Below are 17035 nucleotides of genomic sequence, written 5' to 3'. Positions count from 1 at the left end.
CCCCCCCCCCCCCCCGGGCCAGGCCGCCTTCTGCCAACACAGACTTGGTGCAGTCCTGTCCCCATAGTCCCCAGACTCTGGCTTTCTTTCTAATGGGCTGCACTGGATCCCCAGCATGCCCCACCACACCAGCTCTGAGTCACCACCAAGGACTTACGGGATGGGAAGGAAATTGTGGAGGGAGTGGAGGGTGGAAGATATGTCCCTGCTGGTGGGGATGCTAACGAGGAAAGTGGGGAGCAGAAGGCACCAGGGAGGTAGGCCGAGTAGGGGAGGGAGCGGGAAGAGGGGAGGAGGAGGAAGAGGGTGGAGATGAAGGGGAGGAGGCAGAGGTAGACCCAGGCCAACGGGCAGCAGCGGATGTTGAGGATGACGATGTCGACACCTGGGAGCAAAGACCAATGAGGATGACCAGACAGCAAAAAACGAAAAATTAAACTCAAAAAAAGAAAAAAAAAAAAAAGAAGCCACCATGACCCATTCATGTTCCACTTCCTGTCCCAGAATCTAAACGCGTGGTCACGTGTGAGTAGAGAGCCTGCCGTGGACCGTGGCACCCGTGGATGATGCCAGCATTCCAGCACCCAGAACTGCAACGTGGATTTGCAGCAGTTGCAACATGCAAACTGCCATGGCCCAGCTGTTTGTCTTAAAAGTACTTTAAAAAGGAAAATTTGTATTTTTAATTTACATTTTGTATTTTTGCTCATCTTGTGAGGCGTCAGATAATCCCCTCAGGTTAATGACCTCAGATGATCCTTCCAGCCTTGGAGCCTTCTCTGGCCTACTTTTTTTTTTTTTTTAAAAGATTTTATTTATTTATTCAACAGAAAGAGAGACAGCCAGCGAGAGAGGGAACATAAGCAGGGGGAGTGGGAGAGGAAGAAGCAGGCTCCCAGCGGAGGAGCCTGATGTGGGGCTTGATCCCAGGACTCCGGGATCATGACCTGAGCCAAAGGCAGACGCTTAACGACTGAGCCACCCAGGTGCCCCTCTGGCCTCCTTCTGACTTGACTTGTGCTGTGACCACGTTCGTTACACTCTCAAAGGAGAGAAAAATGGCAACAGATCTTACCCTGAGCATTCCAGTAGCTTTTTGTGTGCCTACTTCGGTGTACTGTAAGTAGTTGGTTTTAGGAGATGGTTAAAAAGGCCAAAGATAAAAAGTTTCTTTTTTTTTTTTTCTTCTTTTTTTGTTGATGCAGTTGCTGTTTATTTTTTTGGTCTGCTTAAGTGTGAAATGTTGTTCAACAATAAACTGGATTTGTATTTTGCTGAGTTCTTAAAAAAAGAAGATACAATTGCATTTTTTAGCAACTCTATTTTTTTTGTATGTAGTGAATTATCAATAGTGACTTATTTTCTCCCTTACCAAAATAGGGATTCAACTGAGCTGTCTAATTAACCCAGTTTTCAGTTATCCATATGTAGAGATTACCCAAGCCTGTTACAACGAAAAGTTCTAGCTTTCTTTTGGCTCCTTGGTAGTGGTTTTTTTTTTTTTTTTTTTAAAGACTTTATTTATTTGACAGAGAGTGAGAGCACAAGCAGGGGGAGGGGCAGAGGGAGAGGGAGAAGCAGACTCCCCGCTGAGCAAGGAGCCCGACACGGGACTCGATCCCAGGACCCTGGGATCATGACCTGAGCTGAAGGCAGACACTTCACCAACTGAGCCACCCAGGCATTTGGTTCTTTGATGGCTCTGTGTCACCTCACCACAATTGTAGGGAAGCAGGAGACTTGCAGTGGTCTGGGGGAGACATCTCGGCTCATGCAAGGGTGGTGGCAGTGGAGGGAAGTAGATTCATTCACATTATTTTGGAGGTAAAATCCTTTGGGAGTGACTGGGTATGCTGCAGGGGATGGTGATGGGAAGCGAACGGTTGAAGGTGACTCCCAGGTCTCTGGTTTCAGCATTTGGGTGGATGTGCCGATCAGGGAAATGGGAGGACTGGAAGAGGTCACGTTCAGTCATTTGCCTGCTGGCTCTCAGATACAATCCCGATGTTCTCTGTCCTGTTCTTTACTGCATGGAACTTCCTTCTGCAGTCTTCTCCACCTTCTGGCTCTTGTGGGTAGGACTGGCTAATGAGTGGCGCTGATGGAAGACTGGAGGATAGGAATGGGAAGAAGGTAGGGTACTTTCCTCCCTCTGTTTTTGCTCTGGGTCGTGTCCCAGGACACGATAGTTTCATTCCTGTAGCTTCCACTTCGATCAGACAGCTCCCCCCTCTGCAGTCCCAGCTCCCGTTGGGCAGCTCTTGCCCTCCTTCTAGCCCCTGCCAATGATGGCAGTTTCGGGGCTTCTAGTGTTCCACCTCTTCTACTGGGTCCTTCCAGCCTTTGGGCTGCTAGTGGTTTCTTGCTGTTACTCATCTCACAGTTGTTTCACCATTCCCTGTTTGGTGTCTTGGCTTTTCCATCGCCCCTGTAACCACATTTCTGTAGTTTTCTAAAATGTCGAGAGTGATTTCCTAACTAGAACCTGATGAGTGAATGAACACAAGAGTGAAAATTCGAGATCCCAATTTCGGAAATGATTTTTGTCAAGTTTAATATTTCTTTGATGCATTCCAGGGGGGATGTTATGGGGTGAGTTGAGTAGTGAGCTCGGATGGTTGTCTGATCTGGAAGTATAAATTTGCGTATCGTCTCTCAGCATAATGGTAATATTCTAGACCTTTGGAACGACTGAGATCATCTAGTGCATAGATGAGAAGAGAATCAAAATCTAGGTCCTCAGGAGCTCTATTTCATGGAGGGCAGAGGGAGAATGGATAAAGTAGAGAGGTGGGGGTAAGAGGAAGATAGGAGAGCTGTGCCGTTGACACCAACCAGAAAGGGTGTTACATGGCATCGTGCGGCTGCTGTATCCGGCATTTGGTTTCTGTTCCCTTGATGAACGCGGTTTCAGAGAAAGGGTGAATGCTCAAGGGTCTTCACCAAAATGAAGGGAGATGACAGAAAGTGGGCACAAAGAGATCGTTCTTTTGAGATGTTGGACTGTAAAGGGAATAAAGAAATGGGAAGAGATCCAGAAGATTAAGACACGCTAGTTTTTACAATTGCTTTTTGCTTGTTTGTTTTGAAAATGCTTAATTTTTGAATAGGTTAAGAAATAAAAAATTATACAAGGAAGGAAGTCTTCCTCTTACCTTGTCTCCTGTAAGGAAATCCTGTTCCTGCTCCCTCCTCCCAGTTCTAGCCAGTCGCTATTTATTTCTGATACACATCCAGACACTTGGAATACAAATAAATGAAACGTGATGATGTATTCTAGATTTCCCCCTTGGACCTCCTCCATGGTAGCCTACTGCATGTATTTTGTAGCATCTTATTCTTTGGGCAGCTGTCCTGATGACCTGTCCGTATTAGGATTTAAAGGTTCTTCATTCCGTTTCTTCTCTTGCGGGCAGCTTGATAGCAGTCTCAGTTCCAAATATACTGAAACGTCTTCCATCAGTCACCCTGTACTGTTGAAAATAATGCTGCAGTGAATGGCCTTGCTCATGTGCAAGTAATATTTTGTAACTAGGCTAACTCCTTAGGACTTCTTGGTCAGAGGATACACAATTGCCATTTCAGGAGATGTTGCCAAATTGCATGCATGGGTGCTGTTGTAGTTTCCCTTTGGGACAGGCACACAGCCTGAGAGTGCCTGCTTCTTCACAGCTCACCAGCACGGTGTGTTAACAAGCTTTTGAGATTTTGACACTCTAGTAAGTGAAACATGGTATAGTTGTGTTGTTTTTTTCCCCTTAGTGCAGTTTTAATTTTCATTTATTTTAAGAATGGGATTGACCATCTTTTTGTATGTTCAAGAGCCACATGTGTTTCTTTTTTGTGTGAACTCTTAAGTTCACATTCCCTGCCTATTTATTTATTTATTTATTTTCTGTTAGATCTTGGTCTTCTTAGTTTTTGACTTTGACTCATTAGGCCTGAGGGGTAAAAGCTCCATGTGGCAGGCACGGCAGTATGCAGGATGGGCGTCGTGGGCGGGGGTATCGGAGAGAGGGGTGGTGACCAGATCATGAAGTGCCCTTACAAGTTCATTTGGTTTGCATATTGGCTCTTAGTTTATAAACCTATTTAACATGTAGAAATAGATATCCTGTTAGGGATTCCGTAGATGGAGTGACTTCTGAGCTAATTATGTGTCAGGATCAACAGAGCAATTTAATTTGGAATGAGGATGGGGAATATTAGCAGTGTTCTTTTCTACATAGTAAGTAAAAGGTCTGTCTTGCACTCGGATTTTGATTATGGCCAGCCCTACTTAGCTATGTAATTAGTTTTCAGTAGCTGTTGGTAGAGTTTTGCCAGCCATTATTTCTCTTTAAAAGAAAAAAAAATTGTTCTTTTCCCTTCATACGCTAAACAGAGTTCAAGCTGACCCTTGGCTTCATCTTATTTCTGTGAAGCACTCAGCAGGACTGCTTTAAAAGAACAGACTTATTATACAAGTAATCTCTAGGAATAAGTGCTCCCCCATAGGAGCGCCTATGTTCTGCTTCACTCAGAAACACACCGCACAGTCACCAACACTCTGCAGTGCAGGGTCGGCTCTTGCCCTGAGTGTTTCAGACTGGGAACTGGAGATAGTCCATCTCTTTCATTTCTCCTCTCCCTTAAGTGCTCCCTTCTCCCCTACTCCTTCCTCCTTTTCCTTGCCCATTCTATTCTTCCCAACCTCCCACTCCTCCAGCCCTTAGCTGGTTAAAGGCAGAATACTTTCTTATGGATGTATTTTTTAAAGCTTTTATTTATGCATATTTGAGAGAGAGAGAGAGAGAGAGCGAGAGAGAATGAACACGTGGTGGTGGGGGGATAGTGGAGGGGGAGAGGGAGAGGGAACCCGAGGTGGGGCTGGATCCCAGGACCCTGAGATCATGACCTGAGCTAAAGGAAGGTGCTTAACCGACTGAGCCACCTAGGCTCTCCCTTATCGATCATTTTAACTGCTTTTGTAAAACAGATTTTGAAAACATGGTTCCTGCATTCTCTGCATCACACAGTCGCAATGGAGAACAACGAATGGGATGCAGAAGAAAATGAATACACTGACCAGAACTTTTATTTTGCCTTTTATTGGTTTTAAAGAAATTATTTTTAAATGTGCACCTTAATGGTGCTTTTAAATTCTCTTGTGAAAGCATACTGTATTCTCTGACTTTGTAGTAGGCATCCAGTGAGTTGTATCACATCAGTCAACTCCCAGGGCATGATTAATGATGGACATTTAAAATGTTTGGACTTGTCTTCCAGAGTTCCATGGTGAAGAGACTCCCTCAAAATGCTTGTGGGTTTAAAACATTCAACATCTTTCCCTCTTTTCATTTTGTTCTTAGTGAATTTTTTATTTTTTAAATCAGCCTTCTTAACTGCCTTGCTCAAATTTACGAATAGGCTCGTGTCCCTGTTGTATGCTGCTCCTCTAGGTGACTTTCCAGTGGAACAGTTGTGTGGGATAAGTTGTGTTCTGAGCAGTGTTGATATGAACCATGGCCATCTCTTCTTTTTTTTTTTTTAAAGATTTTATTTATTTATTCGACAGAGATAGAGACAGCCAGCGAGAGAGGGAACACAAGCAGGGGGAGTGGGAGAGGAAGAAAGCAGGCTCACAGCAGAGGAGCCTGATGTGGGGCTCGATCCCGGAATGCCGGGATCACGCCCTGAGCTGAAGGCAGACGCTCAACCGCTGTGCCACCCAGGCGCCCCCATGGCCATCTCTTCTGTAATGGCCATCGTGCGAAAGCCTGCAGGGTGAAGGGAAGCTTGGTTGCTGTTACAGTCAGCCTGTGCTTTGGAGTAATCCTGCGCTCCGTATTAATTCTCTCTTTATTTGCATGTCTCTGATGGATTATAGAAGGCCAAGAGCTGACATGTTCAAGATCTTGGAAATTTTGGAAATAGCAAACAGTTCCTTTTGAAGCCTGATTATTAGTTGTCTTAGAAGTATCGTGAGGCAACCTCAAGGCCGTGTACTACTTTATTTTATTTTTAGATATTGTCTGTATTATTTTTGATCAGGAGGCAAAGAGCTGCTAATGAGGCATTTTAATTTCCTTAACTTTATAGTCTCTGGAGTCAGTTTGTCTGGATTTCTAATCCTGCCCCCCCCACCCCCGCCTGCCCCTTGCTGTGTGATTTTAGGCAAGTTACTTTTCCTATCTAAGTCTTAGATTCCCTGTCTAAAATTAGAGTAAAAGCGAACCTACCTCAAATTGGGAAGATTAAGAGGGGATAAAAGTGAATATGATATGCTTGGCTCATTTCTGGATGCATGATATGTACTCAATAATGCTAGCTATTATCATTACTGCCAATCAGATTTTTATTACTTTAGATTTAAAAGCAATTTTTCTTGTGCATATAAAGAAATAGTTTGGAAAGTAATGCATTTTGATTAAAACAAATAGTAGTTTGTTTTTCTCTCCTCACACTCAAAGTAGGTGGTGTGCCAATGACCATCATTTTCTTGGTTCAATGAGTACAAAAGCTTTTAGCAGTGGGGAAAGAAGTCCCCCAGAAAATGTATATCAGGTCACTGTTTTCTTGATGGATCTCAGCAGGGAAATAGCTTTTTATATTCTCACCTTAAAATGAAAGAACACTATTGATTCTAAGCTCTCTGGAAAGGGAAACTTAAAAAAAAATTAAAAAGATTTGATCAAAAGCAATACATAGTTTAGCAAAGAATGAATCATGGAACACTACATCAAAAACTAATGATGTGCTGTATGGTGACTAACATAAAATAAAATTAAGAAAAAAAGCAATACATACTTTAAGAAATTCAAGCAATACAGATGGATATAAATGAAATGTTAATGTTAATGCGCCCCTTCTCAGGATTACACTTTATACAGTTATAAAAGGAATGCCCATGCAAGTTTGAAGACAGAAAAGAGAAAGAATATAAAAGGAGCACATGAACAACTCACCCTTCCTCTGACTCCCAAGGACAAACACCTCAGTGTCCTGTATATGCTTCCAGAAGTTTTCTCTACTTAGAATGTAATTTCCCTTTGTAAAAAACAAATACGAGATCTCTTGTCTGTACCTTGCTTTCTTTTACCTGATGATTTAGCAAAGATTATTATAAATCAGGATTTACAGATTTATCTTGCTTTTTAGACAGCTCAGTGGTATTTTAGGAGTAGTTTCATAATTTATTTAAACATTTTCCCTATAATGGATATGTGGGCTTTCTGGATTTTTTGCTTTGTCAGTAATGTTCATTGAGATTTAAAAAATTGATTATTGGTCTCTGTGTGTGTGTGTGTGTGTGTGTGTGTGTGTGCATGTGTGTGGTACAAGTAGCCCGACAAGCAGGTGTTAGAGAAATTCTGATGCACATTTAAATTTTTGAGAGCTATTCCCACATTGATTTTCATGAATGTAGACTGCCATCAGCAAAGTTACCAGTTTCTCCATTCCTTTGCTAGCACTAGATAATATCTTACCTTTTAATATTTTCCAATGTGATATGAAATATAAGATTTTATTTCATTTTGCATTTAAAAAATTGGATGAGGGGTGCCTGGGTGGTGCAGTCGTTAAGCGTCTGCCTTCGGCTCAGGGCGTGATCCCGGCGTTCCGGGATCGAGTCCCACATCGGGCTCCTCTGCTGGGAGCCTGCTTCTTCCTCTCCCACTCCCCTGCTGTGTTCCCTCTCTCGCTGGCTGTCTCTCTGTCGCATAAATAAATAAAATCTTTAAAAAAAAATAAAAAATTGGATGAGATCAGTGTGTATCAGGATAAATTCCTAACAGAGCGAAGATCTACATGTAAAACTGTATGTGTATTGGGAGAAAACATTGGCAAACTCCTGGTAATCTGGGAATAGAGGAAACTTGCTAATTATGACTCAAAACCCAGAAGCAAAACCCAGAAGACGTTGATGAATTTGATATCCTAGAAATAAAAATATCTGAAGAAAGTCTATAAAAAATGATAAACTGGAAAAAATAATGTAATATATCATAGACAAAGAATTAATACTCCCTGTGTGTGTTTCTGTTTATTAGTAATTGAAACTTGAGGTAAAAACGACTGTTGGATCCAAGGGAAAAAAAAATGGGCAAAAGACGTGAACAAATGGAAAACACTTAAAAAATTGCAAATAACCCTTAAATATATGAAACGATGTTTAACTCATTCATAATAAGAGACATGCATATTAAAACCTCACTGGATCCAATTTCTCAGCAGATTGGCCTAAGTACAGAGGTTTGGTAGCACACTCCGTGGGCACGCTCATGCACTGCTCACAGAAGTGCAAGGTGGCACACCTTTTTGGAGAGGAATTTGAAAGGGTAAGGGAATGACATAACGAATTTATCCTTGACAACAGTCTCACCTTTTTGGACTTGATTCCAGAGGTAATCTGGGAAAAATACCAAATGGTATCGGCACAGTACTATTCATTACAGCACTGTTTGTCATCGTGAAAGCCTGAAAATTGTCCAGTCTTGGTTCCCAGATTCCATCTGGCTGGTCTGAAGTTTGTTCCCTTCTAGACCAATTGTGTGGTCCCAGCTCTGACACTGGCAGAGTATTTGACTGACGTGCAGATGATTTTCAGCCACATACTGGGGGTTATCTGTGCTGGAAGCCACATCCAAGAAAGGTGGAAATCTTTCTTGGATCTTCTTAAGCCTCCAAGCTGGGTGTCTTCTGAGTTCCTCTCCCTTGCTTGGTTCATTCTAGCCCATCTGCATAGTGCTGCTTTCCCATTAAGTGCTCTTCTCTCACTGCTTCTCTTCCAACTCACTGGAGAACCTGACATGAATGCTCTGATTCAAGTAAGACCATAAGGTGTTAACTTTCTCTTTGCAGATATTTAATCTGATAACCAAGTCATCCACCAGTGGTAGTCTGATTGAACAGTTATTTAATTTTGGGTGATGGGGTCCTGGGAAGGCAGGTCTTCTGGCATTTCTTGATTGTTCTGGATGGTAGACACGCTAAACTAGCGTATTTCTGTTTCAGATGCCCTTCATTCCTACCCTGTTAGTGTTAATATTTGAGGTTGGGATACAGCTTAAAATTGATAAGAATGTGACTGCAGTTTTCCACCCTTCTTGAAGAGCTGTTGCAAAGTTGATAGTGTTTCTAATGGGTGTTGGCATCTTAAAACCCAGAAAATGTGTTTGTAAGGTGGCAAAACAATAAAGAGTCTGCATTCTTTATTGGCAAATAGCCATATACAGTTCCTCATCACTCCCCTTTTGTCGTGTTTGTTTCTGTGTAATTTAGTAAAACAGGGCCTTTGAGTGATTGTGGGTGGGCACAGAGATGCAGATATCGTTCTTGAACTCTTAGCATGTAACTCTTAGCATATTTATTCCTTTTTCAAAAATTTTTTTCTGGATTTCTGTGACACCATGTTTTCCGTTTTTTTTATCCTCTTAATGTGCTGCTCCTTTTCAATATCCTTTTCCCATCTCACTTCTCTTCCAGATATTTGAATGTCCCCGTGTTCTGTCTTCTACCACTTTCTCTGTCCTGTTTTTTTCTCCTGTAATCTCTCTTTAGGTGAGCTTATCCATTTCCATAAATTCAGATATCTTCTGTAGGGTTTTGATCCTCCCATTTGTTTATCCAGCCTGAAAGACTCTCCTGAGCTTCAGTTTCTTTTATACCAATAGCCAACCAGTATTTCTAGTTGGACATTTAATAGGGATCTCAGACAAAGTGTGGCCCCCCAAAAGCTCTCTTGATTCTCTTGTCCCCAGATCTGTTTCTTTCCAAACCTTTCCTTCCCATCTCAGTAAATGGCACCACAAACAACTGAGACTCAGGCCCACATTCCTTCCATGTGCTTAGGAATCCTACTTGATTCCTTCTTGCACTGTTCCTATCTAATCAGTGAATTCTCTTGATTTGGCTTCCAAAATAGGTCCCTGTTGGCCTTCTTGCTTTGGCCATCGCTATGACCCTGGTGCAGGTTACCATGCTCTTTCACATATTCCTACTCAGACCAGTGTGTCAGCTTCCAACTGGTTTAACTTGCCTTTACTTTTCCCCCTTTGCTTTACTTTTGCCCCATCTGTAGTGTTCATGGCGCTTCGAGAATGGGCTTTCCGAAGTAGGAGTTAGCTGTTTGAAACCCATGGTGACTTCCTGTAATTTTTACAATACAATGTGAAGTTCTCAACTTGCCAAATACTTTGGTTGCTGCCTGCCTCTCCAGCCTTTCTATCCTGACTTTCCCTGTGTCCAGTCACACTGTTCTCTCTGGTCCTAGAACACGACAAGCTCGCTCTTGTTTCCTGGCCTTTATACTTGTGGGGTTTCTTCTTGAAATGTTCTTCTGTTCTTTGCATGGTGTTTGCGTGGTCTTTCATTACTTGAGTCTCAACTCAGATTTAAACTCCTAAGTGAGACCTATTTTGATCTAATTATTCTTTGTCCGTTACCTCTCTTATGATCTTTAATAGCTTTGAGCGGTACCTGAAATTACCTTGTTTTAATCAGCCTTTCTCCTTAAGACTTAAACTCCTTGAGGGTAGAAACTCTTCTCACAGCCATATCCCCTGTGCCTAGAATAGAGCCTGGCACACAGTAAATCCTCATTGTGTTATAGTGGTTTATTGACTGATTTGTGTTTATAAATAGCATGTTTTGACAATATTAAGTAAGATGTACTAACACAAAACTGAGTTCAGAAATAACTGGATAAGAAACTCTTGTGTTCATTGTAAGGGACATTCTCATTTGAGGGGTGGTCAAAAAGTTGTAGGCCTTTTGGCATATCCATTGGATTCCTTTTGATTGCAGTTGGAACGCCAAGCATAGTATTCACTTTATTTTGCAAGTCTGTACATTCCAACATTGACAACATTTCAGGCAAAGTAGAATAATTTGCCATATTTATTGCTGGAGTTCTCCTTGAGAGGGCTTTTGTTGTAGTCTGTATGGTAGACGTTGTCTTTACTGTGAGAAGTGGCGTTAAGATGATTGAGTAGAATGTGCCAAGGTACAAAGCTGGCATCTGGCACAGATAGTTCTGTCTTTAGGTTTTTGTTGATTTTTTTTTAATTTTAATTTTTTAAAAGATTTTATTTTAGAGAGCACATACACTTGTGTGCAGGGAGAGGGGCGGAGGGAGAGAGAGCATTTCAAGCAGGCTCTGAGCTGAGCTTGAAGCTCGATGTGGGGCTTGATCTCATGACCCTGAGATCATGACCTGAGCTGAAACCAAGAGTCGGATGCTTAACTGGCTGAGGCATCCAGGCACCCCTCTTTGTTTATTTTAACTAAATGCCTAGCCTTTATTTATTTTTATCATTAGCTAACAGATATCCTTGGTTTTTTCTTATCTGTGCAATACATTGCTCATAGTTTAGCTTTGTCTTTCAAAATTCAGCATTCACTCAGTACATATTTAGTGGATATCTACCAGGTACCAGGTGCCGTATGTGGTAAGTACCGGGCATATAACTGTGAGCAAGATAAAGTCTCAGCCCGAAGTATTTGTGAAATAAATTGGCGACTCTCTTGAAGCTTTTTCCTGAAGATTAGTATCGCCTTCAGAGCTTTAACAGGATGGTAGAAGTGCCATGCGTGTGGTCCACGTTAGGTATCATCCGTCTTTCTTCTTGAACCTACTTGCACCTTGTTTAGTGTGCCAGGTATTTGAATGTTTCTTCTGTGCCCACCACTGTGTTAGGCCCTGGACATTCAGAGGGCAGCAGATAAAATTTTTGTCTTCAGTATCTCTTAAATAGTAATAAAAACAGGCCGGAAAAATGAATTATTTTAATACAGAATGCGAAATGCTGGAATGGTCTATGCACAGTCTGCCATGGGAGTGCAGAGAAGAGGCAGCTACGGACCTCAGGCTGCAGTTGAAGGATGAGTAGGAGTGAGCCAGGTAGATAGGAAACAGAGGTATTCTAGCTGGGTAGAGTAGTGTAGGCTTCAGGAATTTCAGGTGGTTTAGTGTAGCTGGAGGGACAGGTGACTGTAGGGAGAAATGAATATTGAAGTGGGGGAGGTGGCTGAATCTGGAAAGGCCTTGAATACCACTGAAAATCATCAGAAGATTGGTATTAGGGGAATGTCTTCAGGTGGCATTGTAGAGAGTAATTGGGAGGGAACTAGGGGGGTACATAAGTACCCATCATTTCCGAGTTTTAGCAGGGTAGTGACGTAACCAGATTTCTTAAGTAAAAGGTCACTCTGGCTTTTTTTGGGAGGGCAAATAGACCATGGGGTGTGGGTGGGGGATAGGAATGGAAGGAGTGAGACAGGTTAGGAGGGATACATAGTAATAAGCACGTTCCCTTGCCTTTAATCAATTCAAGGATTTTTTGTTCTTGTCTGTATAAAAATATTTCATCATTTTTATAATCAAATGTTTGGGAAAAGAAGTTTTTGCAGTTTACCAGAAGCTTTGATGTGCTCGCCCTCCGTTTGGCGTAATGCTCTCATTTGAAGTCCCTTCCCAGGTGGAGAATGTGCACACAGACATCTGTTTGTCCTCCTGGTTCTTCATGTCATTGTACTTTAGCCACTGTTACTACATTAGTATACATGGAAGGTGCTGTGGTTTTCAGTTTTGGTTTTCTTTTCATTGTGGTGGTCCTGTTTTAATGAGTACGCCCCGTTAGGCGATAAGGTAGTCGGAATAGCAGTAAACACGTTAGGCATTTACAAATTCCTTTCATAAATTGGATGGGTTTGGGTTATTGGTTGCATTCCCAGGGTGTTTATCACAGTACGGTAGTTCTTCTCCCTTATCTGTGGTTACTTACCTGTGGTCAACCACAGTCCAGAAGCAGATGACCCTCCTTATGACGTATTGTTAGAAGGTCAAGTAGTCGTCTACGGCTGCGTCCCAATGCCTGTGTGTTCACCTCACTTCATCTCCTCACCATAGATATTTTATCATCTCATCATGTAGGCATTTATCATCTCACAGCATCACAAGAAGAGGGGTGAGCATAATACAATGGAATATTTTTACAGAGAGAGACCTGTTAACGGAAGTTTTTTTTTTTTTTTTTTACAGTACGTGGTTATAATTGTTCTGTTTTATTATTAGTTATTGTTATTTTCTTACTGTGCCAATTTATAAATGAAACTTCATCACAGATATGTATGTGTAGGAAAAACGATAGCATCTATAGGGTTCACTATTATCTGCAGTTTCAGGCAATCCCTGGGGGTGTTGGAATGTGTCCCTGCAGATGGGGGGGGCCACATACATAACAATATTTGATCAAATTGGTGAGAGGAGTGAAAGGCTCACTTTGTGGTAAATCATTAGCTTTTTCAGGGAAGACCAGTTCAATTTTTAATAACTTCTTAAGCTGCAGAATATTCAGCATGTGATAATACCTGTGCCTGAAACTTACTGACACTGTCCGAAAGGGTGCAACGGATTTGCATATTCAGGAGGATTAGGCCGTTCTGCTGCAGTTTTTGGAAGTTTTCAAGCAGTCTCAAGTGTTGAAAATAAAGGAAGAAAATGCTTCTTTTCTTTATATTTTCAATGAAGAGATCCAGCACAGGTTATCCATTTTTGTATGTATTTTTTTTTTTAAAGATTTTATTTATTTATTTGACAGAGATAGAGACAGCCAGCGAGAGAGGGAACAAGCAGGGGGAGTGGGAGAGGAAGAAGCAGGCTCATAGCAGAGGAGCCTGATGTGGGGCTCGATCCCATAACGCTGGGACGCCCTGAGCCGAAGGCAGATGCTTAACCGCTGTGCCGCCCAGGCACCCCCATTTTTGTATGTATTTCTCACACGTATTTCCACTGGCTGTATAGCGGTTACCTCGTGTCATGCTGTTCTGTGGTCATGTGAGTGCCCACTGCCTCTGTCTGTCTCAGTGCCATCGGTGTGAGCTCGCGCTTGCTTCTCAGTGATTAAATGTGATACTGAAATTTCTTTGTTGTATATTTGTTTTTTAATAGAAAATGCATCAGACGCAGATTTATGGCTCCTGAATAGTTGTACTGTAAAAAACCCAGCCGAAGACCACTTTAGAAACTCAATTAAGTAAGTGGAAGTTGTTTTTTTCCTTTTTTTAAATAAGTGAAGTGAAGAAGTTCAGGAAATCCGCTTTAAAAAAATTCCCTAATCATATAAATATTTAGTGTGTATCAAAGAGAGTGGGAGTTGGACTTGTCAGATGATACTGTTTTGACTTTATCTGATAAAGAATGGAACTTCACTGTGGACTTTACGGATAGGCGATTTGAATACCTGTGAAGTTAGCTAATTAAAGGTGATTTGAATATTTGTTGAGTATCAACCACGTTTTCTTTTCAGGGAATCCAGGCCACACTTTTTGGACCGACTTGAAACAGTCCTTCCCTCTTTTCTCTTTCCTGCCCTTTAGCACTTTGCTCCATGCTAGTAATGCCCAGCCTTCAAGGGCATCATAGTTCACAGGGGGGAGAGTGGCGTACGAGTCCTTGCTTCTTACTGTGTTCCCTCAGGTTCAAGTGAAAGAAGTATCCTTTTTCACATGTGCTCTAAATCTTCTCCCACTCGCCTTCTCAGAAACTGCACTTTATAAATTATGTCCTCATTTTCCTGTGTTTTCAACTTCTCTTAACCCCACGGATGCCTTTTCCTGGGTATTGAAACCTGCTCCAGGGCCCCCTTTCAGCTGTCGTCCTGTTTTCCTTCTCACCTTCCCAGCCAGACTCCTCCTTGCTTCACGCTCAAGCTCAGCCCCCAGGGGTTTTATTGTGAAATACATCAGGCCAAATGTATCAAAAGTTTATGAAACTTGTACAGTTTATATAATAATATTAACTTAACACCTGTATATCCACCACCCAGCCCAAGAAATATAACATTGCCAAGACTTTAGAAACCACCATATGTCCCTGTTTGAAACATATCCCCACGAAGTCATCTTTACCTTGATTTTCATGCATCATTCCCTAGCTTTTATTAGTAAGTTTATCATTTGTGGAGAGTATCCTAAACATCATATGGTTTAGTTTTGCCCTGTTTTGGACTTTATTTATTGGCCTTCTTGCTCTGAGATATGCTGCTTTTACTCATTAAGATTTTAGATGTATCCTTTAATGGACGTGAAATAACTGGCCATTCTTACATTTCACTGAATGAATTTGTCACCATTTATTTATAATACTACTGATAAGAGTTTCCCCAGCATTTTGCTTTTATGAACACTGCTGCTGTGAATATTTTGAACGTGTTTTCTGGTGCGCATGTGCAAGTTATTTTAGGATAGGTACCTAGGAGTTGAATTATTGGATCACAGGTGTGTGTGTGTGTGTTCAGACTTTAGTAATGTCAACCTCTTTTTCCTGAATGGGAGTACCAGCGTTCACCCTGAGCAGTAAGAGATGTGTGTAGTTGTTCTGCATTCTTGCCGATTCTTCATATAGTTAGATTTCTAAATTTTTGCCAATCAGTTGGTACAGATGATATCTTACTGTGGTTTTAATTTGCATTTCCATGATTCCTAATGATGTTAAGCATCTTTTTATATGTTTGTTGGCCATTTGGATTTATCTTTTTTGTGAAATGGCTTTTAAAATATTTTTTCCTGTTGAGTTGTCTTTTTATTATTTGTGGGATTATATTACATGTATTCCGTCTACTAATCTTTCCATGTTATACAGACTGCAGACATCAATTGTGGCTTATCTTTTCACTTTCTTTAATGGTATCTTATGATGAAGAGAAATTCTGGGTTAAAATTTATTTTTTTTCTTTTGGGTTTGTGCTCTTACTATTTAAGAAGTCTTTCTTTATTTTGAAGGTAAGATACTCTCCAGTGTTGTCTTCTAAATGTCTTATGGTTTTTACTTATTACATTTAAGTTTATAATCCATCTGGAGTTAATTTTTGTGGTATGGTACCAGGAGGGAGGTCCAATTTTATTTTATTTCCATGTAATCACTGTTTTTTTCAGTATTATTTATTGTTTCTTAAGAATCCATTCTTTTCCCTTTTGTCTATTACCCACTCTGCCATGTTGAGTGTCCACAGATGTTTGGGTCTGTCCCTGGGCCTTCTCTGTGGTTCCATTGACATCTTTCTTCGTTCTGGCATGGTTCTACACAGTCAGTGATTAATATAGATTCATATTAAGTTGAAATATTTGTTAGATATCAAGAGTGTCTTGGGGGGCGCTTGGGTAGCGCAGTCGTTAAGCGTCTGCCTTCGGCTCAGGGCGTGATCCCGGCGTTATGGGATCGAGCCCCACATCAGGCTCCTCTGCTATGAGCCTGCTTCTTCCTCTCCCACTCCCCCTGCTTGTGTTCCCTCTCTCGCTGGCTGTCTCTCTCTGTCAAATAAATAAATAAATTAAAAAAAAAAACTAATTCAAAGTGATCATGCTCCCCTATGTTAATAGCAGCATTATCCACAATAGCCAACCTATGGAAGCAGCCCGAGTGTCCACTGATACATGAATGGATAAAGAGGATGTGGTATGGGGGCGCCTGGGCGGCTCAGTCAGTTTAGCATCCAACTCCTGATTTCCGCTCGGGTCATGATCTCCAGATTTGAGAGACAGACTCTGTGTCGGGCTCTGTGCTCAGGAGGGAGTCTACTTCTTTTACTCTCCCACTGCCCCTCTCCCTGCTCACACTCTCTCTCTCTGAAATAAATAAATCTTTTAAATCTTTAAAAAAGATGCAATGTGTATGTACATTGTCGTGTATGACTCCGAGACTCATGGCTCCAATGCAGTGGGGAGTGCCCGACAGGGAGTTCAGTTGGAGGGAAGACATGTTTTGGTTTTGAAACAGGCCAGTATTTGAAGTCACAGCTAAATACTCTAATAAAGCGATGATCCTATTTGATCCTTATCGAGGGACTTCTGTGTGCTAGGCGCTGTTCGAAATGCTTTACTTCAGTTGGATGTCACCTAGCTTAATTCTTGCAGTCTGTCACTGAGTTGTAGGTTACACTTCTATTCTGCTTTTACAGATGAAGCGTCTGTTTTCCAGAGGAAGTTCTCTAAGGCTGTTCGGTTCATAAATGGTGGAGTTGGGATTTTAACCTAGGCAGTCTGACCAGAGTCA

General features: G+C 41.6%; 1 protein-coding gene across 4 annotated transcripts in view; it reads left to right on the top strand.

Moving 5' to 3' along the window:
• CDKAL1 (CDK5 regulatory subunit associated protein 1 like 1) overlaps positions 1 to 17035 on the top strand; it is a 623544-nt gene that overhangs the window by 91400 nt on the left and 515109 nt on the right. For all 4 annotated transcript variants that reach the window (XM_034660262.1, XM_034660260.1, XM_034660263.1 and 1 more), the window contains one exon: positions 13934 to 14018. In XM_034660262.1, coding sequence (XP_034516153.1) covers positions 13934 to 14018 — 85 coding nt within the window. The remainder of the gene's footprint in view (positions 1 to 13933; positions 14019 to 17035) is intronic.

This window comes from Ailuropoda melanoleuca, chromosome 5 (assembly GCF_002007445.2).
Source record: "Ailuropoda melanoleuca isolate Jingjing chromosome 5, ASM200744v2, whole genome shotgun sequence".
Classification (NCBI taxonomy): Eukaryota; Metazoa; Chordata; class Mammalia; order Carnivora; family Ursidae; genus Ailuropoda; species Ailuropoda melanoleuca.
This window is presented reverse-complemented; position numbering and strand designations above follow the sequence as displayed.